Here is a 27682-nt window from a genome sequence, read left to right as displayed (position 1 = left end):
AACATGCCCTGAAAAATGAACCTTTGATGGTAAATTTCAAATTTGCCTGTCAAAGCTGACAACCGGAAATGCGTTTAGATCACAGTGGTACCAAAATCATTCAAATTTTCATTGTTACCAAGAGATTCAGTCTCTCTTGATCACGCTGTATATAAAAACAAACCGGTCAGATTTTACAGATGTCTACATCGAGCGATAGTTCGAAAAATAGATAACAGAGGCGCTAATAACGATTCAGTTCAATTATTTCCGAGACCTACTAAGTCAAGAGATTATAAATAAAATGAAACATTGCATATGGTGGACATTTCACACCAGAAGCATTTTTAAAATACATTTGTTCCACTTACGAGAACTTTCTTAGAATATCTGATTCACGGTAATTCTCAGTAATAATGATACTAATAAATTCAATTCTGGCATTACGCACAAATGTTAATCAGACTTTGGAATTGTTTTTAAACGGAGCAACTGTCATTGCTCAATTTTAGAATGTATTTCTCATTTTCGATTAATAAGAATCGAGATTAAATAAAAAGAAGTGATTCGAATTTGTTTCCGTGTGGGGGCCCACGACGTCTCGTTTCGACTAATGCCGAAAGCCGACCGATTTCGATCATCCTCGAATTTTAAGTAAAGTCCTCCCCGAGCGAAAACATTTGAGTCATAACCTAAATATTTTAACCAAGGTGGGTGTTGGCTCCTCGCCAAACTCTCAAACTAAGATTCGACCATCAGGAAATGGTGGATGCTTCGGCCATTTTCAGACCGCGGATTTTCACGCATTTCGCAAGCGAAACTAGAAAAGTTTTGTCGAAAGAGGGGCACGACCCGGACGCCACTGGATCCTCCGGGCCTCGTCGAGCCTCCTAATCAAGCGACAAATTATCGGTTTAATCGAGTAGAAAAAAGAAGAAATTAGAAGAAAAACAACGATGGAACAGCTAGCTGCGTCGATATGTTCCGAAACGGACCATTTTTGATTAATTGGCGACACCCGGTACCCAAAATAATCCAGAAAATTATCAAATTCCACGTGAACGATGCACCTACTCGAAATTTTTCTAGAAAAACAAATAATTCGCTATTTTTGACGGCCAATGGGAGGCGGCGTCCCCCAGGAATCTTATTTCCCATTGGCCAATGATTTTTATTTTTTTTTTCGGAAACCGTCGTCGATCGCTCTCGCCGCATCTTCCGCTCGCCGCCTCCGGCACCGTCGAGGAACGGTTCCGCCAGGTAGGCGAACGGCGTCGCCTCCGCCGTCGAATATGGACGCCGTGTCTATAAAAGGACGACGCCCCTCTACAGGTAATCTGAGCTACGCGACGCCAGCGTCGGCACGGTCTAGCACAAATATAACTTCGGACAGGCTCGGCAGGGATCGACTCGCGCTCACTATGCATTCCGGCTCATCAAATCGAGACCGATTGATTGCCGATCGATAGGATCACGAACGCGAACCAAGCGAGATCGATTGGATCGAAGTCAGCGGGATTAGGTGGCACGATGACGCTCGAGCTTCTTTTCGATGACACCCCAGTTGGAAAGTTGGATGAGGAGGCGGTGTTTATAGTCCTGAGATGATTTCGCTCGTTCGATTCATTCTAAAGGCGCGCTTCTATTTTTGTTGAACTTGGAACGAAACTTTACATCTAGAAAAGTGTAAGTCATAAACGCGATACTTAAAAGATAGAATTTTGATCTGCAGTGTGGGCGTCAGCACGGTCCAATAAAAAACACATTTCGCAAGTTTTTCGCCTCCTCACTCGAAAACCACCTAACTTTGTCGTCGATAAAAAATTATTTGGACCGATTTCATATATTATCACACTATTTTTGAAACCTTATTAGAATGATTTGCAAATTCTTCTCCTTTTTAGTCATTTCCGTCGCTTCCAAAATACCCAGAGGCTTAAGTTTCGTTCGGAGCGAAACTCTGCCAACAGACTTAAAAATTTGTGGGCCTCTAGACTACGAACAATAAACAAGAAATGCCGAAGATGCCGGTCTCAACTGAAATTTCTTTCGGTCGGGATATATTTAAAGTATTTGTGGCGAGATGAAGTGTAAAAATAACTTGTTAAGTAACCAGGTTAAGATATTTCCAAAATTCTGCTCTGGTGAATTGTTGAGATGAAAATAATCACGATAAATAAATCTGTAAAACATGCCGTCTCTAGCTGGGGTTGATGACAGGATTATGCCACAACACAAGGAATACATTTCATCTCTTTGCTCTAAATATGTCGCTGACTTTTGTTAAAATTAGAAAATAAACACACACCAGCTTGATAAATTAACATTTTCACTGTGTATAACATAAATATTCTGTTTGTACTTTCCTGACAAATAACCCCGGTTAGAATATTTTACGACGTGTGTATTTGCTATACAGAAGCGTTAGAAATTGTTGATTTGATTACATTTTGAAGGAGCGAATTCTTCTGTTGTCAAAGAGTGTTTCGTCGCGTCTCTAAAATCTGGAATCTTTCTGTTGTAAACAGGTTGATGGTAAAATATAGCGAAAGCGGAGATGTAGGAGGAAGGAGTAAATATTTTGACAAAACAGAATTAGACCTGCAGTATCCAAAAAAATCCTTCTGTTGATCTAAATTATCGACAATAAAAACTAATTTCGTTATGCAGAAACTAAAAAAAAAAACCGATGTAAAAAACTTTACTGGTCCAAATGTAAGAAAAATAATAAGTTAGCGAAAGAATTTATTGCTGGTTGAGGAATATTTCATCAAGTGCGGACATCATTCTGACCTATCAATAATATTCATACTTCGGGTTTTTCAAATGGCACAAAAATAAACAGATAAACTGTGAAATTTTTTTTCTAATACTTCATAGACAAAAATATACAAGTTACATCTTTTTTTGAAACACGAATAAAACTTCAGTAGATGATTCAGAAGAAATGGCATGCCAAAGTAACGGGTGTTCAAATGAAAAGTTCATCAAGTTGGCTATGATTTTTTTTATGAAAGAGAAAGTGGTACTCCAAAAACAAATTTAAAACCTTCCTAAAAACCAGTTGTTCTTGTTCACGTATAAATATTTTTATCCATTTTGAGTTACAAATGGGCTCATTAATACCGAAAACAGTTTAATAATGAAGCATATTATTAAACTGTTTTCGGTAACTTTTAGCTTTTGTTATATTGGTAACATCAGTCATTTGACGTCAGACGTCAAGATACTGAATGAAGCTACGAAGTAAATTTAGTAAATATAACCTTACATTTTTGTGAAAAATGTCTATTACCAACTCACGCGAAACTCCCTAGTCTAATATGAAAGCTTGAGCAGCCGAAATTTCAGGGATTAGTAAAGCAAAGTAGATAAAATAGTATATTATACTCATTTAATCAGACGTATTATCACATTAGTTCCGTTAAAGCACTTCTCGCTACGCTCGTCGTGCTTTAAACACACTCATGTGATAATACAACGTATTGTTAAACTCGTATAATAGTAAACTATATATCCGTTCAGCTTATAATTATCATTATTATTGTGATTCTAACCAGTTCCATTCATAATGTATGTCACAGGAAAAATAAAAAATAAAGGAATTTGAATTTTTTTTTTATATTTTTCGATTAATTTTTTCTTTGTCACAAATTGCAAATTTTTTCAACTGTTGATTCGTGTTAAACGCTATCAGCACTGGAAAATCATTACGAAAAAACGCAAAAGACACAAAACTAAATTTGAAACTTTAGGTATCTAGTATAAACTTTCTGCACCACCATCAAAAAAATTATGCATCACTACCCAACATTCACGATTGATATTAGAATATCATTACGATATTAGAATTACAATTTCAACAATAAAAAAATTATCTTGGCAAGAATGTTACAAGAAAATCTTTGAAATTTATGTAGAAACTTCTTTAACTTCCAAAAGACAATGTTCTATTCTTTGACAATAAAGTGAGAATACAACAAAATAAAAAACCAAAGAAGACAATCGTGAAGTATCTACGGTAAAATCTGCAAAATACGTCCATTTTCACCAAAACATCTACTTTTTAATGTATCGGGTGTTCATTTAAATTTCCCGTCAAAGTTAGCGTTGAAGAGGCGATTGTGAACGCACCACTCGTCAGTCTGAAGATTAAAAACACAAACAACGCAAAAAGTGAGGTTAGATTTAAACAACTAATCCTTGATCAGTAATCCGTGGTGCGTTCACAATCGACTCTTCGATGCCAACTTTGACGGGAAATTTAAATGAATACCCGATACATACTGCTACGCCAAGATGGAAGCTAGCACCAATTATTTAAAAGATATTATTCATTTTCAAAATGAGAACAATAAAAAATTGTAGTAGAACAAAATACATTTTTCTGTCAAATATGAGAAACTCTTGCGGTACATATTCACCGAAATAAATTTATTAGCACAATACTGATTCTACTCCCCGCAAAAATTTTTTACCGAGCTAGCCCGTAATGAAACTCTTTACACGTAGAGACAGAGACAAATAAACAGATGTTTACGACCCAGTATACCGTAAAAATATGTATACCAAACCATGTTTAAACTATTTTTCCACATTTTACGTTCTTGTACTAATACTAATCCTAGTTCCCAAAGACTTTTTTCAGCTGGAGTTCTACTCGTACCAAGTTTTCAGAAGAAATAATATTGAATCTGTACACTAAGACTGAATGGCGAGAATGTTACTATAAAACGGAGAGCTATCCAGAAGAAGCTGCTAGATCAGTAACAAAACAAAAGCTGCTTTCCAAATACCACTCTGAAACGCTTAAAAAAACCTCGGAAGAATATTTTGATTTTGAATCAACGCCATCAAAATATTTGAAATATTTCCACTGTGTAAATCGAAAATAATGAAAGATCGTAGTGGGGACAAATTCCAAACGTCCAGTCATGAGGAAGTATGAGGAAATCGTTCCGAATATTACCGGGTGTGCCCCAGGGTGGTATTTTCGGATCTACAACATGTTCACCCTTGCAAAACGGGAGATTTTTTAAATTTCATTCCGTCAAGCGGCACTAGTCTGTAGGTCGGACGTTGCAAAATGGAAACTGTGGCAGCTAAAGTCTATCTTTTGGCACGATCGTCACGACTCCCCACGATCAGAACGAAGACATGTTTCCCATCACGCAATTAATTCGGTGACGGTGGACGAAAACATCCCGGTCATAATTTCCCGTCACCAAGTGACTAATCCTGGCCGATGGCGCGTACCAGATAAGCTCGAATAAGGAATAAAGCGAGCGTTCCCGTGATCCCGCATCCCCATGCATAAAAACTGCATAAACAATCCTCGAAAATAGCCCGGCGTCCTTCCAGAAATACGGTCCCCTCGTCCTGAGTCAGAGGTGCGCGAGGCGTTGCGCGTCGCTCCCGGCTTTCGGCGGCGTTAAAACGCAGGCGCCGCCTCCGTCTCGCACTTTATTCCGGCTTTCGCCGTCGCGACGCTCATACGAACGACTCAGCCACCACTGTCAGGCGGCGCAGCACGCGGGTTTCTTACACTGAAATTTCGACGGTCAGTGCATCCCAACTACAACGACTGCAACAGACTAATTGGAATTCGCAGAGATGTCTTCCAGCGTGGCGAAGACCTCCAAATACACCTACCGCTCCAGCGGGGGCGGTAGCGCCGACGTTAGCATCGAATACAGCGCGGATCTCAGCGCCCTAACCAGATTAGAGGTAAAAACCAAGTGGACGAGATGAAGTGCGCGCCCTTCGGTGGTATTTTCGTGATTTTGTGAAGTGTGCAGTGATTCGGGAGAGACCGGCGCCACAATTAACACGCTACCAAAATCACAAATACCACACGCCTTACACACACTTTTAATCAGTTTTTTGCAGGACAAGATCCGCCTCCTCAACGAAGACTTGGAGATCGAGAGAGAACTCAGACAGAGGGTGAGTCAGTCGGCTTTCCATTGAAAAAATACCGGAGCGTTACGCAAAGCTCCGCTTTTAGACCGCGCCTTTATTTAGGCCACGCTAGGTTTAACTAACCCATCTATTTTGGATTTTTGGCAAGCGCGCCACCGGTGTCGGATTTTCCTTTCTCAGGGCCAAAAATAACCACCCTTGCATCAGCGATGGCCAGGAAAATCCTCCCTCCGACGGTTGCGCCACCTCACCAGCTTCGCCCTCGACTACCCCCGCACGCTTGGCTCGCCTCCAACGGTCGGACGAGGCGAGGAAGCCGAAATTTCGTCAAAAATTCCTCTGAAACCTCGCCAAAAATCCGGCCCGATCGCGACCGATCGGCCGCTTCGTGCCGTTCCGGTTCTATTTCGGGCGCCGCTTGCGAAAATCCGGTGTCAATGAGGTTACGAAACCGACAAGGTCACTGAAATTATTTTTACAGATCGAAAGGGAGAAGGCCGACCTCAGCGTGCAAGTCATCCAACTGACCGAACGCCTGGAGGAGGCGGAAGGTGGCGCCGAGAGTCAGGTAACGACGCCATCTCTCGAACGACGTCCCAACTAACCGAGACACTTTCCAGTTCGAGATCAACAAGAAACGCGACACTGAACTGTTGAAGCTGCGCAAACTGCTCGAGGATGTCCATCTGGAGTCGGAGGAGACGGCCGCCATCTTGAAGAGGAAGCACCAGGAGATCGTCGTCGATTTCCAGGAACAACTGGACGTGCTCGGCAAGGCCAAATCCAGGTTAGGACCGCGCCGTTTCCCTTTCCATCATTTTTTATTTGGACGAAGGCCAGATCGTTGTTGGCTCAGATCACTTAGAATGCCGGAAAATTGGGTTCTCTTTGGAATTTAAAAAAGAAAAGTTGCGAAGCGATGAGATCTTTACGACACTAATGTCGGAGGTCAATAACATCGTCAAAGTCGAAGGTTTATTTGTTGGCGATCTTCTACCGAAATTCAACGTACCCGGTTGAAATCGCGTTGCGCAACAACCTACTATCAACCGTAAACAAAACAGACCTGACATAACGCAACGCACGACAAACGTAAACTTATCAACAACAGACCGACGTACCAACTGTAAATAAAACAAAGTAAACATAACGTAACACAGAATAGATCCTTGGTAAACTGTATCAACAACCCAAAGGCAATCGTGTTTATTTTGTTTTTGCAATCAAATTTTAAGCAGTTTACTTAACGCGATTTTATTGTCAGTTTGACTTAGATTATGTTAAGTAATTAGCATTTTCCATTTACAAGCAACCAAGTTTTCTAACCTAAGTTGTTCAAGGAAAAAATCTGACATACGTTGACATACGTACGGCCAGAGTACGGCGGTACACATAACCTCACCTCCGAACTCCGCCGGCTGAGTTAATTCAAGCAAGCAGAACAGCTTACTTGGCAGGGGTGAGGGACGAAGTAAGATACTAACCAATACTAAGATACTGAGATGGTAAAAGGAACGTGCCAAATAGTTACACTGAATGCCGTTGAGTCTAAGGTAGTACCAGAATCAGTACAGGGTCATTATAAATGATTGTCCCATCGCAGTTGGCGCTGAAAACCCACACAAATTTTGGATGTGCCGCCTGCTTCGCAACGTTAGGCAAACTAGTAGACAGATTTCCACTAGCGCCAGTAGCGCCACCTATCGGCGATGCTAGTCTCACTTATGTTATCAAGCTTGCGGCACATTCAATTTAGCCGCCAACGCCTACTAAGATGGTACAATCATTTATAATGATCCTGTATAAACGTTACTACTACAGCTACTTACGGTACCGGTTAAGTAGAATTAAGAACAATGGGAACGTACAGTAACGTGCGAATTAATGGACTAAGGGAAATGAGTAAAAACGCGTTAGAATCGCGTCCAAATTATCAAAATGTGGGTTAATAACTGTTTCGACTGTTTATAAACATCTTCAGGGTTTTGTGGAGTTGATGTGTACACATCGAGAAAAGTTATGACCCCAGTTACAAAACATTAAAGCAGATGCATGGCACAATGGCAATACACAGAGATATAAATTTAAGCAATCCAAACAAGCAGAAGCGAAATTGAAGGATTGCAGATGATCAAAACGGGACATCCCTCGAGCCGGATTTAGGAATTTTATGGCGGAAGCTGTAGTCGTTGCACTCATAAATTTGCAAAGCATAATAATCAAGAATAGAATTAATTAAGGCGAGTAATGTAGGTGAAAATGTTTATATCATAACTGATTTATGAGATTGGCATAAATAGAGTGGAGAAATTTGGCGCAATGGGCTGGAAATGAACTGACCCGGCGCCTCCGCCATTTTCTTAACTCCATTACAACAATCTTTTGTTTCTGTTGGTACAGTTTGTTTGTGTCTTGCATCACACGTGGTTCAGTAAGCGCTGTCGTCGAGATTGGAAAAGACAAAATAGATTCCGAATTCGACTCTCGGTTTGCTCGTACGTTTGACAAGATGGCACCGACAACAAAGGCCTCTCAGACTCCTCGTCCATCTCCGTCGGTGTTCGTCTTTATAAATAACGCGACCGCATATCGTTGCCATATTTGTCGCGCAGCAATTACACAAGTCATAAGTGCCATTCGCGAATTTATGAATCGGGATTTTTTGGCGAATCGTCGGGAGTCCCGAAACCAGTGCAGTCTCGAGTCTCGACCTGTTCGCGGTCTAATTTTAAAAACGAAAGTATTTGGAGCGGTTAAAAATAGTCCGTTTGAATGGAGATCGTTTCTGATCGGTGTGTTTTCGTCCGGACAGGGCCGAGAAGGAGAAGGGCAAATTCCAAACGGAAGTGTACGAACTGTTGTCCCAAGTCGAGAGCTTGAACAAGGAGCGATTGGTCTCGATCAAGCACGCCGAGAGATTGGAAGTAAGCATCACCGAATTGAACGTCAGGATCGAAGAGCTCAACCGCACCATCGTCGATATCACCTCGCACAAGACTCGCTTGGCACAGGAGAACATCGAGCTCGTCAAGGAAGTTCAAGATATCAAGGTAGGAGAAGAAGCAAAAAAATATAAATTGCTTGGCCACGAACAAGTAGACCCATTTCAGAAAAATTAAGGTTTATGCGAGTTTTTGATGACAAAAAAACTAAGTTTTTCACTTATACTTGAGCTTTCATGTAAGAAGTACATAATGACTCATCGAAATCTGACCGTCAACAGAAAAGAACAGATTTGTTGGAAAAATATAACGATACACAGCGAAAGGAATAACAAAAACAAAACGCTTCCGAACGCTAACGGGGTTAGGTTAGAAATAACAACGAGCACATGGTTTCCACGTGGTTAATGGATCTGTACGCCGCTGGACTCAAACCTCCCCTAAAAATTTGAATATAGACTCGTCCGACGAAAACGCGTTTGTGCGCATTATGTACTTCTTAGATGAGAGCATCTCTAGAAATCTTCTATTTTAGTTTCTTTTCGAAATGCACTAATTCAAAATTCCAAAATTTTCCAAAAAAAAAACCACCCTGTAACAAACATAATTATTATTTTTGTTTTTGTAAAATGACACCGAATATGTATCAAACGAATTGATTTATTACTTTTTCTATTTTGCGTTTAGAATAAGTCTATTCTAGCACCCAAATGACGTCATTTGAGTGCTGTAAATAGGTCGTTGGCGTTTTAGAATAGACTAGTAAAATTTACTGTATTGATGTTGGTAGCGTGAAGTGTCAACAGACAGACGTTAAAAAATAAATCTCGCAGAGAGCAAAGCAAATTAATAAATAACAATGAACAAAACGTTTAATTTTCATTCTGGGATTTGGACTACTCCGGCAGTAAATTTTCTAACGTCTTATGTGCAATTGGGAATGGAGTAGAAAAAATTCACTTATTTGCGTATTTCACATATTTTTTGATATTCACACTCATAGAAAATGTTTAATTCACTTTAGGAATTACAAAAATATAATAATACATAACATCTTTTTACATTCAGCGGGGCTTAATTTGAATCACATAAAAGCAGTGTTGTAAAAAGATGATTTTAAGCGACTTAATTCAAATACATTTTTTAATATGTAGGGTCGGTGGACAAATAAAACTGGGACACTTAAAATTTAATCTATGTAAATCAGACCATTGAATTGTCAATATATCTCAGTGTCTATATAATATGTCATACCAAAGTTAACCTATTTGTCATAAAGCCGTAATTAAACGATGCAAATTTGTAAATTTTGACTTATGTGATTGTTATTTTTGTCCCAGTTTTATTTGTCCATCGACTGTACATACTTCATTGTAGTCCAGGTTTAACAAAACATTTTCTGTATTAAAATATGTACTATCGGTGGACATAAAAAACTGGGACAAACATCAAATTTGTATAAAGTCAAAATTCAAAAATATACATTGTGTAAATTTGGCTTTTTACAAATAAGGTTATGAAAATTATGACATATTGTCAAAAACATCAAGTTAAAGTTCAGTTCTTTAATGACAATTTTAATTTTGAGTGACAATTCAAAAGTCTGAGACACAATGAGCAAATTTTGGATGTCCCAGCTTTTAATGTCCACCGATAGTACATAGTTCAGTTAACTTTACATATTTGTAAAATACTCTTTCCTTCTGGCAATAGCTGCCTTCATTATAAGAAACAGGGTATATCTTTCTGTAAAACAAAAAAAAAACTAAAATTCAAAAAAAAAATTAGGTACTCGTATCAATATAGGGAAAGAAAGGACTTTACACCTAACTTTCTTTTCTTAATTTTGTATATAAATTAGTAAGTATAACATAGGTGATCATTTTCTTAATTAATTATTTTATTTTTATTTATTTATTTAAAATTTTGGAGAAAGATTTCACTTTTTCTCATGGTCAGTACAAAACGGCGAAACCAAAATTGTAAAAATGATTTAAGTTGAAGCTATTTCCCTTATAATTAAAAAAAAACACAAAAAAGAAAAAACATTTTGTATGCTAATAAAATGGCGTCCATTGAATGAGTCGCCAGTACCTAGAGCCGGTCCTGTACATGGTCAAATTTATTAAAATTAATACGTAATTGATAATAAGTTATTTAATGTGATTAGCTTGAGCAGAAAAAATGTTTTTAAATGAAATTATAAAATATTCATCCGTAGAACTCGTTCATTATGGATCCAAAGTTAACCTAATTTAAATTCATCATTTTTTTTTAATCTGTACGAATTTTACTTACCCGTTTAGTATTGTCACTTCTTGGGAACTAGAGTTAAAAGCTGTTATATTTTCTATGAATTTAACACAAAATTAATGCTAATTAAGAGGTGATAAATTATAAAAACCAACTCAACGTATTTCACCGCCAACTATTGTTTTAGCCTTGGACCCGGGTCTAAAAAGACGCTTGAAAAGTGGCGCGCAGTTCAAAATTGAAAATCATTCTTTATAAAACTCACATTTTTCAAGATTCCTTTATGAAAATTTTCAAATTTTAATATGTAAACTCTACCTCTTTATCTTTTGCAAATTATCTTTTGTTATATTATGTTTTTATTGCGTGATTTATTTAATTCGCTGAATGAAATGAATTTTTTGACAGTTGACAGTTGTAAAGAGTTTCAATTCTGGATATCAATTCTTTTATGAGAACCACAAAGACGTCTTTATCATTTCATTTTGGATATTTTATCTCCTGTAGGTCACCCTCGAGAACGCTAACTACTTGAAGAGCCAGCTCGCCAGCCAGCTCGAGGACGCCCGGCGCCGCGCCGAAGACGACGAGCGCCGCCGCTCCCTCCTCGAAGCCCAGCTCCACCAGATCGAAATTGAACTCGAATCCATCCGCGTCCAACTCGAAGAAGAGAGCGAGGCTCGCCTCGACCTCGAACGCCAACTCGTCAAGTCCCAAGGCGAGGTCCAGGTGTACAAATCCAAGTATGAAGCCGAGTGCGTCGCTCGCTCCGAAGAGGTGGAGGAGCTCCGCCGCAAGTACACCGCCAGGATCACCGAACAGGAGGAGCACATCGAGGCCCTCCTCGTCAAGATCAACAACCTGGAGAAGCAAAAGATGCGTCTCCAGTCCGAGGTGGAGGTCCTCATCATCGACTTGGAGAAGGCCAACACCACCGCCAGGGAGCTGCAGAAGCGCGTCGAGCAGCTGGAGCGGATCAACATCGACCTGAAGACCAGACTGGAGGAGACCGTCAACTTGTACGAGCAGACCCAGAGGGACCTCCGCAACAAGCAACAGGAGTTGCAGAGGACCGTGTACGAGCTGGACAAGACCCGCGAGGCCAAGGACCAACTCGCCAGAGAGAACAAGAAGTTGGCTGACGACTTGAGCGACGCGAAGAACACCATCACGGAGTTGACCAGACGCATGCACGAGCTGGAGTTGGAACTCCGCAGACTGGAGAACGAGCGCGACGAGCTCACCGCCGCCTACAGGGAAGCCGAAGCTGTAAGTTGGCGGGAGTTGGGTCGACGGGAGTTGACCGTTTGGTTTTAGGGTCGCAAAGCCGAAGAACTCCGCTCTCAGCGCTTGTCCTCCGAGTTCGGACAGTTCCGCCACGAGGCTGAGAAGCGTCTCCAGGAGAAGGACGAAGAGATCGAAGCCATACGGTAAGTGGTCCTGAATCGTAGTCACACCACCAACAGAGATAAATCTCTGATTGTGCTTCTATTTATAAGAAGTAACTCTTCCTAATTGTGATCACTTGTATAAAAAACAACCTTCGCGCTTTTATCTCGTGAACAAATTGCATTTCTGGCAAGCTCCCGGTCTATAAATAAGGCGACTTTGACGTCGGTCAACTTTATTGGTTTGGCACTTGCCCTGCATCATACTTACATGGTATAAAAGGAGCTTCCGATCGACCTAAATAGCAGTGCTGTATCGATTTTGATTGACATGTCGGGAGAGACTCCTTCAAAATGGCACCCCTTGACGGGCTTCTACGAGTACAATTACGGCGTAGGCATCAACTATTATCAGCCGATGATCGACTACATAGAACAGAAAGAGAGGGACGGCCCCACTAGGTACCCCCACCTGCCTTGGACCGACGAGCGCGGCTTGCGCCAATACGATCCCAAGAGGATCGTCAAAAGTTATTCGGCCACGGCCCTCGACGATATCGCCAGACGCACAGAAGCCAGTGCCAAGGCGCGTCTGCGTGACTTCAGTTCCACCACGAAGAGCTCCTTCCAACTGAGCAAGTCCGTCTCCGCAGCCACCATCACGGAGAAAGTCCAGGTCAGAAAGAAGAAAGAGATCGTGCGTCAGATCAAGACGCTCAAGTCGAAGATGGCAGACGATCTGGGGTACGACCGCTACGCCGAGAGGGACGTGGAGATGTCGCTGCGGGGGGCGCAGAAGCACCTGCGAGGGCGCTCCGCCAAAGCCATCGAATCGTACCTGCGGTCGGAGAGCTCCAAGAACATCGCCAAGGCGGTGGACTTCGACATGAGCCAGATCCAGAGGAGTTACAGTTACGCGCAGCACGCCAAGGTCATGGACAAGAGGCTGCTCCAGCAGCTGGAGCTGAAGTGCGTGGAGCCTCTCGACGCCCTCAGCAAAGAGCTGAAAGGCTTCGACCGCCGCAGCACCGCGTACTTCTACGACCAAAGGTGAAATTACGCAAGCACCGACCAAAAATAGCCGGGAGCGGCGCCAGCCAATTTTTTTTCGATCGTGACGCACCATCACCTGTTGCAATTGTGTCTGTTTGCAGCAAGGCCACCAGCATCGAAATCGAACAACTTAACGCTCGCGTCGTCGAGGCCGAGACCCGTCTCAAGACCGAGGTCACCCGCATCAAGAAGAAGCTCCAGATCCAGATCACCGAGCTGGAGATGTCCCTGGATTCGGCCAACAAGACCAACATCGACTTGCAGAAGACCATCAAGAAGCAGTCCTTGCAGCTCACCGAACTCACCGCCCACTACGACGAGGTCCAGAGGCAGCTCCAGGTCACCTTGGACCAGCTCAGCATCTCGCAGAGGAAGATCCAGGCCTTCACCGCTGAAATCGAGGAGATCCGGGGCAACTACGAATCTGTACGTCCAGATCCCACCGAAAGCATGCGTGACGCTCTCTTTGCAGGCTCTTCGCGGCAAGAGGTCCGCCGAACAGATGGTCGAGGAAGCCGGCACCAGGATCAACGAGCTCACCACCATCAACGTCAACTTGGCCTCGGCCAAGAGCAAGATCGAGCAAGAGCTGAGCACCATCGTGGCTGACTACGACGAAGTCACCAAGGAGTTGCGCATCTCTGACGAGCGCTACCAGCGCATCCAGGTGAGTCGCGCTCGCGAGACAATTTGTTTTTGACGCGCGGGTTGCAGACCGAGTTGAAGCACACCGTCGAGATCCTGCACGAGGAGCAAGAGCGCGTGGTGAAGATCGAGGCCATCAAGAAGTCGCTCGAGATCGAGGTGAAGAACCTGTCGGTGCGCCTCGAGGAGGTCGAGGCCAACGCCATCGTCGGCGGCAAGCGCATCATCAGCAAGCTGGAGGCGCGCATGCGCGACATGGAGGTCGAGCTCGACGAGGAGAAGAGGCGCCACGCCGAGACCATCAAGATCCTGCGCAAGAAGGAGCGCACCGTCAAGGAGGTCATGATCCAGTGCGAGGAGGACCAGAAGAACATCGCCCTGTTGAACGAATCGCTCGAGAAGGCCAACTGCAAGGTGTCCATGTTCAAGAGACAGCTGCAGGAACAGGTAGGATGAGAGGCGGCGACGGAGACGGTTTGCTAACGAGTGTTTGCAGGAGGGCGTCTCCCACCAGAGCGTAACCCGCGTGCGCCGCTTCCAGAGGGAACTGGAGGCTGCCGAGGACCGCGCCGACACCGCCGAAAGCAGTCTGTCGCTGATCCGCGCCAAACACCGCACTTTCGTCACCACCAGCTCCGTGCCCGGCTCCCAGGTCTACCTGGTGCAGGAGAGCCGAACCGAGTAACCCAACTGCCTAGCCACTGATCGCCGATTCGTCTGTCACTAACGCACCATCAGACACTCGGACCGGTCCATGTTGTTCATTATTACATTTTTTATTTTATTTTTCGTTCGTGCACATAATGTTGAGAAAAATTATTATACATATAACTACCACTCTCTTTAAAAGATTGTTGTTATGTAATTAACATGCAAGAAACATACACATTTCGTACGCAACAAACGACGAGCGATTTATATTTGTTCCGTGTATCGCGACGTGTCTCCTAATACGTAACTCGAGAGGGCTGTAAGGAAATCTGTAGGTTTCGGGATGTCATGTTTATCAAACTGTTAACTTCTACAAGGATGCAGGAGTATTGACAATGTAATATGTAAGTTTGAATGTACCGTGTAAGAATAAACTGCTTGTATACAGCCGCGACTTTCATTCGAGACCTTGACCGACTCCTCGATCCGGCTCGAAGGACCAAACCGTCCCAAGTTCAATTTATTTTCAGCAAAATATTTATTCAACGATAAAAACACTGGTATAAATCAGCTTGTATATTCCAAAAGATAAAATAAAATGGCGCTCAGCGCTTAAAACTCAGGACTGTGTGGAGCCGTCGTTTTCATCAGATAGTTCTTGAAGGACTTCAACTTGTTGAAGTGGATCGAATCCAGGACCCACATCTCCGTCACGCAATTCACCTCATCCCCCTTGAGACACTCCCCCACGGCCACCGCCGCGCCTCTTTGGCTCGTCGTCACTTTACCTTTGCAGATCGAGATCAACTCCTTCAGATCGGCCGGTCTCGGAGTGGTAGATTTGCCCACGTAGATGGGACCGCACCCTTTGAATATATCCATCGAAAATAGCCGCCCGAAAGCTTCCCTCTGGAGGCGACATTGCTGCAAAACTTTGTGAGACCCCTGCAAACAACAACAAACTGACGAACCTGCACCGCCGGCGAGAACTCCGTCAGCTCGTAGTCCTCCTCGTTCAGCCACCTCCCCTCCTCGTGCGACTTGAGCAACTGCAACTCCACCCTTACACTCTGACAAAACCCACCCCTCGCACTTACCCATTCGTGCTTCAATATCCAACACCCCCGCGCTATGGCCCTCAGCATGTTGATCGTCCTTTTGGCATCTCCGACCACTAGGTGCGTCGTCTTGTCCGTGACCCGGTCCTCGACGAAGAACTCCCCCAGGTCGTTGACGATGCTTTCGAAGTTGAGCACTTGGTGGCGGTGCATTTTCGTGCAGACGATGCTCGACGTTCTTTTCGGTTTCAGCTTGCGCTTGCGTTGACTCTCCGATATCGACACGAAGTCGAGGGTGCTTCTCCTCTTGATGGGGGTGATCGGGAGGCTGCTCGTCGATTGGCTGTCCAAGCTGGAGTAAGTGTACTTGGGTCTGGTCTCCGAGAGGGTCAAACGCTGCGAACGCCTCGGCTGGCTGGCGTCGACGCGATTCGTCAACAGGTCCAACAACTCCCGCTGCTCGTCGGTGGAGCTGTCTCTGCGTTCCGGGGTTTTCTCTTTCTTCTTCTTCTTCTTCGTGGGTTTGATCTTTATTATCTCGCTCTCGTCGCTGCTAGACGTCCTCACGTCCGCGTAAGTCGCCGTCTTTTGTCTAGACGGAAGCGGAGTGATGTGGACGTTGTTGGGATTGACGAACACCCCGTCTGGACTCTTCTGCGACTTCTGCAGCCCGTCTAGATTCTTCTGCGACATCTGCACCCCGTCTGGACTCTTCTGCGACTTCTGCTTCTGATACTCTTCCCTTTCTTTGTCGTCTTGCGGCGGGGAAAAACCGACGACGTCGTTTGGATTGTACAATTTTCTCTTTTTCTTGGTGCTGGCCGAATCGATGCGTGATTTCTTCGGAGGACTTGGACTTTCCCGAGGCTTCTTGGACTTCTCTGGAGGACTTGGACTTTCTTGGGGCTTCTTGGACTTCTTCGGAGGTCTTTGACTTTCTTGGGGCTTCTTAGATTTCTTCGCTTCGTCTTCGCTTGACACCACAGCTACGACGGTTTTCGCAGGTTTTTGGGAGTCGTCAATTACATCTTCCGATTCAAATCTCGATCTCGACGAAACAACAGAAATCGATCTTCTACTTCTTCTCACTGTACCAGCGTCCGCAGCCTGCGGTTTGTCAATCACATTCGACTTTCTTCTAGCTGCAGTTCTTTCTGTTTCGAGAGAATCTTCTAGCTCTTCCGATTCTGATCTCCTAATCTCATTAGAACTTGTTCCCTTTTCTGATTCTGACCTCGACGAAAACACAGAAGTCGATCTTCTACTGCTTCTTCTCAGTTTACCAACTTCCACCGACTGTGATCCCTCAATCTCGTTCGCATTTCTTCCGGTTTGTAGACCAACTGATGTGGCTCTTCTACCTTTCCTTTCTTTCTCGCTAGAATCTTCTTGATCTTCTACTGCTGCCCTCGGTGTCATCGCGGTCGTTCTTCTAACCCGTCTCGAACTCCTGGTCCCACAATCACTACCGTCGATTGTTTCGTCAACACACTCAATTCTATTTCTGTCTTCTGATTCTGCTCTTGTCCCTTTTCTTCTACCACTCGGAATCTCCCCATCTTTTCGTGCATCTGCCAACTCTATATTTTTACTCCTTCTCCCCTTCTCAGATACGTCAGACTTGGAACTCCTAGAACTCACCGACGAAGACCCGAGACTCTGTTTCTTCGGAGATAAACTCAACTTCGATCCACTTCTTCTACTTTCCATTTGGAGAGAGTCACTCAATCTGAGAGAAGACATAACAGTACCACCGGAACCACGATTCTCCTTGTCACTAGACTTAGAGTTGCGCTTCTGTATCTGAGATTCATTTTGTGCGGAACCACCGAGTCCACTCTTGGTGCGTTCGCTGTCCGTGGACACTCCCAGTAAGGACACGGCGCTCGACTGGTGAGTGGAGTTCTGCAGTACTTTCTTGGACTTGTCAGCTTCCAGAGTATTTTTTGAGCGAGTTGCCGACTCCACGTTGGGGGTCAGGACCATGTCGGCGGTCACGTAATTGGTCTTCCGCTTCTGCCTCACTGTAACTCTGCTGAGCAAGGAGGTGGAGTCGCTGGAATCCAGACGGCTGGATGAAGTCGCGCGTTTCGTGGTACCGCTTTCGTCATCTGTCAAAACCGACATCTCGACCAGGTCCAGATCGTTCCTTTGACGTTTGCTGGTGTGTCCGTTGACCACGCCGCAATCGGAATCGTCCGAAGTTAGATCGGGTGATTCCGACGGTTTCTGAGACAAGATCGTGGCGACCTCTTGGTCGTCATCCGAAACTGTGACATTTTGAGCGGTGAGGTAGCTGCTCCTCGAGGTCTGCGGAGTCATCACGGTCCGTCGTCTGTTCTTGTCGCTGGGTTTGGAACTCTTGGGTAGCGAAGACATCGTTCGTCTTTTCTCGTCCTTGATGACCTCCTCGTAGTCCTTTTGCAATTGCTAGAAACGCCACAAAAATATTGTCAACGCAAATACATACATGGAGTGCCTCAAGGTGTTGATTGCAGACCTATTCTATTCGCAATATTTTTTCTGGGGTGATTTACTTACTGAGCACAAAATTGAGACGTTGTTGTCGCAGACTTGGTTCCCGAAAGCGGGATAATTTTTTTCCGGGACTCTGGCGTTGTGCCTCCGGACCGCATCCAGCCACAGCACCGACACCAAGTGGATCTTCATCAATCTGGCTTTTTCGAACGTCGTGAAAGAGCCATCCTGTACAAAAATTCAAAAAAATTTGGTCATTGGAGAATGGTTCTACTTACTTTGAAAATAACGTGAGTGACGTCTTTGGTGAACTGATCCATAATCGTGGCCCCCATCAGCCTCATGACGGCTTTGATCCCGTCCGACCTGTCCACGTTGTCCCTCCTGACCTCGACGTACGCCCTCACCCCTTTGAGCAGTTGGTCAAAGGGCAGCTTGGGGCCCCTCACCTCCGTACTCGCCTCGCTCATTTCCGACGACGAGCTTTCCGAAGTGTCTTGATTTCGCTGTTCCAAGGCCCTCCTGCGCTGCAGGGCTGTGGGGCTCTCACAATGCATCCTCTTCACTTTTTTTAGCGGAGTCGTGTTCTTCAGTTCTTCGCGTTTGTAGGCCTCGAAACCGTCTTTCTCCTTGACGAGGAGCTGGAGGAGGAGGGCCCTCTTCACGGGGTCCTTCATGAGGGCCTCCACGAGGTCCGAGGGTGGCCCTTGGACCGGCTCCGACATGCTGCGCGTACACTAACACTCACTATAAACTAAACATTATCGAGTCACAGGAGACGATAATTTTGAACAAATTATTTTTCCTGGGGGGCCCCTGCCCAGATGTCACAATAAAAACATTCCTCGGCACGCTAATTCGCGCCAACGGCCATTTAAACAATAATACCAACACAAAAGTTATCGCCGGATTCAATATCTGGTCTAATTGACCAAAATAACTGCACCAGCAATTAAAACAACTCAAATTGGAACGACCACTTTCGATTAACTAATTAATTCCGCACTCGATAACGAATTGATGGTAAACAAAATTAGTGACTTTAGTGTAAGCGGTTGGTACTCGGGTTCAGTGACATATTAAATGTTTTTGTTGTTTCGAAAGTGAGGTTATTTGTGTGGTCGGGTCATGGCAGCCCCCGTAGAGTCCGTTCAGGACGCAGTATTACAAAAAACTAAAGACTCGTCGTTTCTTAAAGAAAAAGTGCAAGGTTACGACTGGAATCAAGGGTTAAACTATGACAAACTGCTCAACAGTTATTTGCATACCGGTTTTCAAGCCACCAATTTCGGGCTAGCGGTGGAAGAAATTAACAAAATGATCGAGTGTCGCAAGGCCCCGATTCCCGAAGACAGGTTCGTAGATCGTGACGATCCGTTCATCGGTGTCAAGCACAACTGTACGATTTTTTTGGGGTACACGTCGAACATTGTGTCGAGCGGTTTACGCGAGACGATCAAGTTTCTGGTGCAGCACAAAATGGTAAGAAATTAAGACTAAATGATTCGGCAGTTAGTAAAAAGTTGCAGATAGATTGTATCGTGACAACAGCTGGAGGTGTAGAAGAAGATTTCATCAAATGCATAGCCCCCACGTATTTGGGCGATTTTAGTTTAGATGGCGTCAATTTAAGAACCAATGGCATCAACAGGATAGGGAATTTGTTGGTACCCAACGACAATTATTGCCACTTTGAAAACTGGATCATGCCTCTGCTGGATGAGATGTTGGTGGAACAAAAAGAGGGCGCTTTGTGGAGCCCAAGCAAAGTGATAAACCGCCTAGGCGAAAAAATCAACAACGAAGAAAGCATTTACTATTGGGCCGCGAGAAACAAAATCCCGGTTTTTTGTCCGGCCCTGACCGACGGCAGCATCGGCGACATGATGTTCATGCACTCGTTCCGCAACCCCGGCCTCGTCTTGGACATAATTTCGGGTACGTTGTCGCTTTTTGCGGAAAAAATAATCCGCATCGTTTTTCAGACCTGCGACAGCTGAATCTGATGGCCATGAAAGCGATAAACACCGGAGTCGTGATCGTGGGGGGCGGTCTCGTCAAGCACCACATCTGCAACGCTAACCTGATGGTGCGCCCTCTGCACTTGCGTTTGTGAACTAACTAAACGTGAACTTACAGAGGAACGGCGCCGACTATTGCGTCTATCTCAACACTTCGTCGGAATTTGACGGTAGCGATTCGGGGGCGCGGCCCGACGAGGCCAAATCCTGGGGGAAAATCAAGAAGGAGGCGACGCCGGTCAAGATCTACGCGGAGGCCAGTCTGGTGTTTCCGCTCTTGGTGGCGCAAACCTTCGCCAAAGATTTTCATACCAAAGAGAAGTAACTTTTTGGCAGTTTTTTATTAAAATAAGTTTTCAACTGTTTACAATAGGTACGAAAAGTATAAAATTGACCTATAATATGGAAGTTGGGTGGCGCGGCCGTCTGCGCATGCGTGCAGTGTCGCCACCATACGGAAAGGAAAACGGCCTGATCGAAATGTTTGGGTTGGGTATACTTTCATTTTTGTCGCAACAGCGAGTATTGGTTGTTGCAGTGATAAATGCTTACGGCTAGAAGTACAATAAAGATGACTTGAGTTGGTGATGCTGAGTTTTACTTGACTAAATGAAGGAACAAGAATCTCCGTTGGCTAGTGATTGTCAGTTTTCCATTTTACGTACAAAAAAGGTTGGGATGCATTTAGTACGACGTGGCAACTGCGCCTGACACTTAAACGAGCCTTGTTGATTGGTGGACGGGTGAGCGGGCTCTAAAATCTGCGATTCTATTGGTCGATTCGGAACCAACGCAACCGCAGACGAGTAGAGTTGATCGTCGATCAATGAACAAGTCGTTTAAGTCGAATTTTTACTCTTAGAATAACAAAAAAAATCAACAAGGGATGCATAGTCATGGCAACATAACCTAAAAATAGAGTAGAATGTAGACACTTATCGGCTAATTTTTTTGTCTCGACAGTTCGACAGCTTTGAACAAGATAATCTGCACGTCCATCGGAGGAAAATTCTGCAACAGTTTGAGATTGGACGGAAAATCGCCGTTTAACAGATGATTCCTCAGTATCCTGAAACTCAACTCAGGCAAATCCGCTTTGGCTTGTTGTGTCACTTACACGATCATGGCGCAGCAAACGTAAATCAAAAAGTCGAATCTCGACTCGTCCGAGAAGAGCGTGTCCCATATCCTGAGCACGTCGGGAAGCGGAAACTCCTGGGAGAGCAACAGCGTGATCCACCTGAAATAACAACTGTTCAATCGTTCGCAAGCGCCACCAACGCCCCAGACCTGAAACTGTAATACTGCGGCTTCAGTTCGAGCTGTTGGAACTTGAGCCACACGTCCAGGTCGCTGTTTTTCAGTTGGACCAACATCCGGTTCATCATTTTGTTGATGCCGTGGTCGGTCTCGTCGAGGCTTTTGATGAAGAAGTCGCGGATTTCCGACATCAAGTTGGTGAAGCAGAAGAAGCTGTCGCTTTCGGCGTGCTCTGGAAGAAAAGTGTGAAAACGTGAGAGACGGACTTGGAGGAGGGGTCACCTCTGAAGTTGACGTCGGGGTCGGAGGCGAAGGCGTGGTAGATGGGGCCGATGATTTCGTTCATCCCTTGCACGTAGCTCTGGCCGGGGTTGAGCTTGGCGTAGAGGAAGAGGATGCGCTCGACGACCTCCCAGTGGGCTTCTTTGCCCTCGGTCATGGGGGCGTAGTCTTCGTTGGCTTTCTTGATCGACAGCGCTATCTAGACCGATCGAAACAATGTAACGTCTATGTTACGTAACGGTGACGTTATTGTAATGTAATGTAACATCACCGTTACGTGTCTGAGCTGTCGTCGTTATGTATCTGTTACATCACAAAAATACGAAATCAGAGCATGCGGAGCTTCACTTTACCTGCTACTAAATACAAGCCGCATGTGTAAATACAACGAAATTAACCAGTGTCGAGTATTTTTCAAATTTATTAAGATCTTACAAGTTTCGGGCGAGTCCTGGGTACAATAGCAACATACCTTGGTGATTCCCAGACCTTTTCTTTCCACATTGGCGCATTTGAGGACGCTCCTTTGCACCCTCGTGTGCAGTCTTTTGACGTCGTTGCTGTTGACGATTTCGTGGCAAGGGAATTCGGTGGGTTGTTGGAAAAACGAAATGTCGGGACACAGCCTGCGCACGTCTTTGTCGATCTGGAGGAGCACCTCATTGTCTTTGAAAAATGTCTGCCACTGGCTGTCAGGATTGATACTCAATGGGTGGTCCCTTTCGGTGACGTCACCGTTGCTTTCCTGCGACCCCGGCATCACCACCATCTCCTCTAAGAGCGAGAGTTAATTTGTGTCATTAAACGCGACCAAGACTGTACCTATGAACTGTTTGTACAAAGCTCGCTTCTCTGTTAAATACGACGGCCATTTCGCCTTGTCTATTGGGAGATAATTCAAGAGTAGTCTCCAACAGAGCGCCCTCCTCCCTTGGTCGTCGGGAATACCTTGAATTTCATTGATTACTCGGTGAAAAACGAGCGCGTGACGCCCCCTTACCGTGGAAGGCTAGTTTTCGCAGGTTTTCCAGATCTATCACATCCTGTTGTAAAATGTCATCGAATTCTTTGAGTCTGCAATGGGAGCGTGTTAATTTAAAGCCGCTAATTAATAAATTATGCGAATTTTTACCGTGCTCTGTATGCCATACTTTGATTGAAATTGACAGTGTTTTGACATTTGGGGCAATGACATTTCTACTAACTGTTCCGAAAACGTTACGAAAACAAACCAAAAAGAATCAATTTGCGTGAATTTAGGCAAATTGAGGTTTTAGTCGTGGACGGGTGGAAAGTTTTTGCGATGATTTGCGTATTTGCGGCTCCGAAGTGCGCGTAATTTGTAGAAAAATTGTGAAAAAGTGTACGTTTTTGGGTCGGGTAGTAGGAGGAAAATGACAGTGGGTGATTATGGGAAACGTGAAAATATGTCAAAATGTCAAAAATTACTCAATAACAAAAATAGTTTGGAAAACATCTGGAAAAGTGTTGTTGAAAATTGAACGGGGCTGTGGGACAGTGTCGCGTTGAATCCGTCGCTGAGAATACATGATCTGTTGTCATGTTAACGCAAGGAATTGATTAAATTATTGTTGGAAAAGTGAGTACTGAGCGATGGATTTAGCAGTTTTTGATGGGAATATTTTTAGATGCTCCAATCTAAATGTCGGCATTCGAGTGCTTTACCTTTAGAGACTTGTTCCTTTTGCAATTCGACGTCGCCCGAAAGCCTTCTCGACATCTGTTTCAATTACATCAACAACAACTTAGAAACGATATGTGTCTCGTGCAAGATCACGGGGCCCCTCAAACTGAAAGAGGGCGTCCACTTGCCGGTCGAAATTTGCGAGAGGTTCCTGAACGTACGGTCAAACAGCTTGTCGCGGGTCAACTCGAATTTCATTAACATATTTAAAGATAGGCAGAGCACAAGATTGAAACGCGTCCGATTACGGGACATCGACATAACGGATAGGGATTTAGAAATTTTACTGCAACACCGCCTGTTAGAATTAGACGTTTCGTACAGTTCGAGTCTCACGTCGGCCTGCATCAAACACCTGACCGAGTACGGCACGAGTCTCGCCTCGCTGACCATCGGCGAGAACACTGAGATCTTCCCCACCAACATCTTCGGCATGCTCAAGTTCACCGAAGAGCACTACGACCGGGGCTTCATCTTTCTGGCCCCCTCGCTGAAGCGGCTCACCCTCAAGAGCCTCACCGCCCTCCAACCCGACTTCTACTTGCTGCTGCTGAGGCACCTCACATCGCTCACCCACCTCGACCTGTCCAACTGCGGCGACCTGGACAACTTCGAGTACACCGAGCACCTGGTCAATCTCACCTCGCTGGTGCTCTACAACGTCTCGGCCGTCGACAACATGATCCCGGCCATCTGCAAGCTGCGCACTCTCAGACACCTGGACATTTCCCAGTCCAAGGAGGAGAACGGCCGCTACGAGAACGGCGGCCAGATCTTGGCCACCCTCGTCGACAGCTTGCCCAAGCTCACCTCCCTCGACATCTCCGGCACCAACCTGGCGGGGCGCGGCGTCGCCGAGACCGCCTCCGGGCCGGTCTCCTCCGACATCCCGGGCCTCAGCTCCAGGATGAACACCCCGTTCCAATACCTGGGGCTCTACGAGACTTCCCACGACGCCTGTCTCAGGCACGACATCCCCGCCAAGCTGGTAAGAATCCCCCAAAGAAGAAAAAATCCGGGGGACCCCCAACATTTTTTGCGCCGTCACGCCGTAACCTTGAATTTCACATTGTCCTCGTATCGCGCATTCCGTTCCAGGAACCGCGAGATAAAATTCCAAAAGGTTTACCACAAGGATTCCTAACGGGGCCTGCGATATTGATTTTTTCTGGAACAGCGAATCAGCTTGAAATTATGAGAGGTTTGCCTCAAGGGTTCCCCGTGAGACCTGAGATGTAAATTTTTTTCGTATCATGTTCCCACAAGCTCTACTGTCATTTTTTTCCGGGGGGTACTCGTCGACAAACGCGCTTCTTAGATTGCAGGAAACGCGAACGAAGAGCAGATCCTGGTGGCGGCCTTGGCCTTCCTGGACCGCACCGACATGCTGCAGAAGGTCCTGAACGAGCTGTTCCACCTGTTGCGGTTCGAGAGCTGCGCCTACGTGGGTCAAGCCCTGAACATCGTGCTCGACGCGATGAGTCGCCACCTCACCGAGCGGCACGTGCAGATCTCGGGCAGCGCCACCCTCTTCTACATCGTGAAAGGAACCGGGAAGCAGCTGCACGACGTGGTGCGCGTCAAGAGGAGGATAATCACGGCGCTGCTGAACGGCATGAGCGTGCACAGGAACGACGAGACGATGATGAGGAACGGCTGCTTGACGCTGTGCCAGTTCAAGATCCCCTCGGATGTGGTGGGTGTGGTGGCGGCGGAGCGGGGGCGGTTGAGCTAAGCGTGTTGTTGCAGCTGTTCGATTACGAGAGGTTGGTCGACATCTTGCTGCACTCGGTGCACGGGATGCAGCAGGAGAGCTTCGTCCAGAGGATAGGGATCTACCTGCTGAACTCGCTGGCGTGCCAGGTGGACGGCCAGCAGAAGGTCAAGCTGGGCGAGCTGGGAGCCATCAACGTAACTAAGTCGTTTTTGTTGTGACAGTCTAGGTGAGCGCGTTTCTTGCAGAAGATGATCTGGTTGATCGCCGACAGGCTGGAGCGGGGCCACTGCGACGACGTGCTGGAGGTGGCGTGGTCCACCATGTGGAACGTCACGGACGAGACGCCCTCCAACTGCAGGAAGTTCCTGGAGATCAAGGGGATGGAGTACTTTTTGTTGTGTCTTGAGGTGCGTCCGCACGCGTCGCGTGGATCGCTTCGTGAGTGTCCCTATGTCCGCAGAAATTCCCCAACAAGGAGGAGCTGCTGCGCAACATGATGGGCCTCCTGGGGAACGTGGCCGAGGTGCGCGAGCTGCGCCACTTCCTCGTCACCTCCAAGTACCTTACGGTGTTCTCGGACCTGCTGGACTCGCGCAGCGACGGCATCGAGGTGAGCTACAACGCGGCCGGGGTCATCTCGCACATCGCCTCCGACGGCCCGGACGTGTGGATGGTCTTCCAGCCGACTCGCAGCGACGTCCTCAACAAGATGGTGTGCGCGATCGACAGGTGGGACCTGAACTCGCAGCGCAACATCAACTACCGCTCCTTCGAGCCCATCCTCTACCTGGTCAAGGTGTACCACACGCCCGAGTGCCAGAAGTGGGCCGTCTGGGCGCTGGCCAACCTGACCAAAGTGTACCGTAAGTGGCGACAGAGGGGGCGCGCGTTCCCGAATGATCGGATTTTTACAGCGGAGAAGTACTGCTCTCTGATCGAGAAGGAGGGCGGGCTGGTGCTGCTCCAGGAGCTGATCGAGCACCCGCTGCCCCCGCTCCCGGTCAAGAACCTCGCGGCCATGGTGATAGACAACTGCAAGCGGTACAAGGAGCAGGAGTGGACGAACGTCGAGGCCCAGCTGGACGGTTGACGTTCTCTTGTATATTTATATTATATTTTTTATTACTTTATTATTATTTTCTAATACTCGCCGGAGCGACGATGGTAAATCTGTTCGTGATTTGACAGACAGTGTCTTTTTGGAAATTTCATCATGGTAACCGTAACCACATTTATTGCGCATGTGGAGTGTTAACGATAAACTAATTGTAAATAATTTATTTCCAATACGTATTAAATGGGTTAGCCTTACTTTGTGGAATTAGTTTATCTATTTTATCATGACATCATTATGAATATGTTATTTTTATTATTTATGCCGTTTAATTATATTTTATTTATATAATTTTGGGGCTTTCTTTTACCGCACCTTCTGGCCCGACTCGGACAAACAGTTTGTAGGCACGACTGACGAAATTGTTATCAAATAAATATTTTAAAAAGTTGGCCAGTTTTTCTCTTCGACCATCGAAGCCCACAAAGAGCCCCCTCGATGACCACCGATAAGATAACACGAACAATTACTAATGCCACAACAATTATTATTACAAATATCGATCCCTCACAACAGATTTTTTTATCTCCACCAAAACACTCTTTTCTAAACAATCGACATCTTCCGGTGCGTGGTCCAGTCCGACGCGGTGCCACCCCAGCGAGTAAAGTGAGTACTAACTCCACCAAAAACCACCCGAGAGCCCCAAAACTCAACCCAACCAAATCTGACGTTCCCGTCAACCCCAAAATGTCCGCGCGCCTGCTTTCGCACCCCCACCCTGTATATTAATTTGGCGCCCAACACGTGGCCGGATTTTTCGCGTCGGTTCAGATGATTCGAGAGTGTTCGTAAGACTTCCCCGTTGCGTGGTAGCGCGGGGTGTGCACCCCTCAAAGGCTTCAATAAATTACCACTAAACGTTATTGTGTTGACACTTCACTTATGTCTCTCGTGATGAATCGTCGGACTAATTGAATTTATCACACGAGCTCGTATACCTGATCTTCGACGAAATTCGTCGTAAAAGTCGATGGGTTTTTTAACGAGGTGTGGGGGCGGCGAGGTCCGGAGCCGGCGGTTATTTCGGGGCGTCTTTTGCGTTGCATGGGCATTCCGATCTGGATGCGAATCTGTTTGAGTGAGTGAGATTTTATTGATGTCGTAAAGGATGCGATGATCGGTGCTGTTAGGCGTGAGAGACAGCGGATTTGTTTGAAAATTGGGAGATTATATGGATGAGGAAGTTACAGTTGATCTGTCAGGTTTCAAAA

At 45.6% G+C, this 27682-nt stretch overlaps 5 protein-coding genes across 6 annotated transcripts; 3 read left to right on the top strand and 2 right to left on the bottom strand.

The window, feature by feature from the left end:
* Positions 1 to 5425: 5425 nt before the first annotated feature.
* On the top strand, positions 5426 to 15280 carry Prm (Paramyosin). Its single transcript, XM_069062278.1, has 11 exons — positions 5426 to 5706; positions 5869 to 5925; positions 6383 to 6469; positions 6522 to 6688; positions 8714 to 8951; positions 11604 to 12365; positions 12414 to 12526; positions 13639 to 13963; positions 14010 to 14204; positions 14252 to 14629; positions 14679 to 15280. The coding sequence occupies exons 1-11, from the start codon at positions 5593 to 5595 to the stop codon at positions 14865 to 14867; spliced, it is 2625 nt and encodes an 874-aa protein (XP_068918379.1). The 5' UTR covers positions 5426 to 5592; the 3' UTR covers positions 14868 to 15280.
* Positions 15281 to 15394: 114 nt separating this feature from the next.
* MCPH1 (Microcephalin) lies at positions 15395 to 19280 on the bottom strand. The gene is made up of 5 exons (XM_069062277.1): positions 18648 to 19280; positions 18433 to 18597; positions 15931 to 18321; positions 15805 to 15882; positions 15395 to 15757 (listed from the first exon to the last, which is right to left on the bottom strand). The coding sequence occupies exons 1-5, from the start codon at positions 19092 to 19094 to the stop codon at positions 15446 to 15448; spliced, it is 3393 nt and encodes a 1130-aa protein (XP_068918378.1). The 5' UTR covers positions 19095 to 19280; the 3' UTR covers positions 15395 to 15445.
* A 147-nt stretch (positions 19281 to 19427) lies between these two features.
* Dhps (Deoxyhypusine synthase) lies at positions 19428 to 20780 on the top strand. Its single transcript, XM_069062282.1, has 4 exons — positions 19428 to 19851; positions 19899 to 20307; positions 20355 to 20458; positions 20509 to 20780. The coding sequence occupies exons 1-4, from the start codon at positions 19498 to 19500 to the stop codon at positions 20713 to 20715; spliced, it is 1074 nt and encodes a 357-aa protein (XP_068918383.1). The 5' UTR covers positions 19428 to 19497; the 3' UTR covers positions 20716 to 20780.
* On the bottom strand, positions 20713 to 23213 carry LOC138141546 (TBC1 domain family member 13). The gene is made up of 8 exons (XM_069062281.1): positions 23065 to 23213; positions 22933 to 23006; positions 22755 to 22880; positions 22405 to 22706; positions 21933 to 22131; positions 21681 to 21882; positions 21508 to 21630; positions 20713 to 21459 (listed from the first exon to the last, which is right to left on the bottom strand). Exons 1-8 carry the CDS (start codon positions 23079 to 23081, stop codon positions 21333 to 21335), a joined length of 1170 nt encoding a protein of 389 aa, XP_068918382.1. The 5' UTR covers positions 23082 to 23213; the 3' UTR covers positions 20713 to 21332.
* Positions 23214 to 23317: 104 nt separating this feature from the next.
* On the top strand, positions 23318 to 26859 carry LOC138141544 (protein zer-1 homolog). Of its 2 annotated transcripts, none has more exons than XM_069062279.1 (7): positions 23318 to 23532; positions 23582 to 24625; positions 24956 to 25333; positions 25387 to 25548; positions 25600 to 25761; positions 25815 to 26217; positions 26269 to 26859. In XM_069062279.1, the coding sequence occupies exons 2-7, from the start codon at positions 23582 to 23584 to the stop codon at positions 26442 to 26444; spliced, it is 2325 nt and encodes a 774-aa protein (XP_068918380.1). In that variant the 5' UTR covers positions 23318 to 23532; the 3' UTR covers positions 26445 to 26859. The 2 variants fall into 2 exon arrangements, with proteins under 2 accessions (XP_068918380.1, XP_068918381.1); XM_069062280.1 differs by lacking the exon at positions 23318 to 23532 and having other exon boundaries at positions 23654 to 23794; positions 23854 to 24625.
* Positions 26860 to 27682: the final 823 nt, after the last annotated feature.

This window comes from Tenebrio molitor, chromosome 1 (assembly GCF_963966145.1).
Source record: "Tenebrio molitor chromosome 1, icTenMoli1.1, whole genome shotgun sequence".
NCBI lineage: Eukaryota > Metazoa > Arthropoda > Insecta > Coleoptera > Tenebrionidae > Tenebrio > Tenebrio molitor.
Note: the sequence above shows the minus strand (reverse complement) of the source record. Positions and strands in the feature narration are given on the sequence as shown.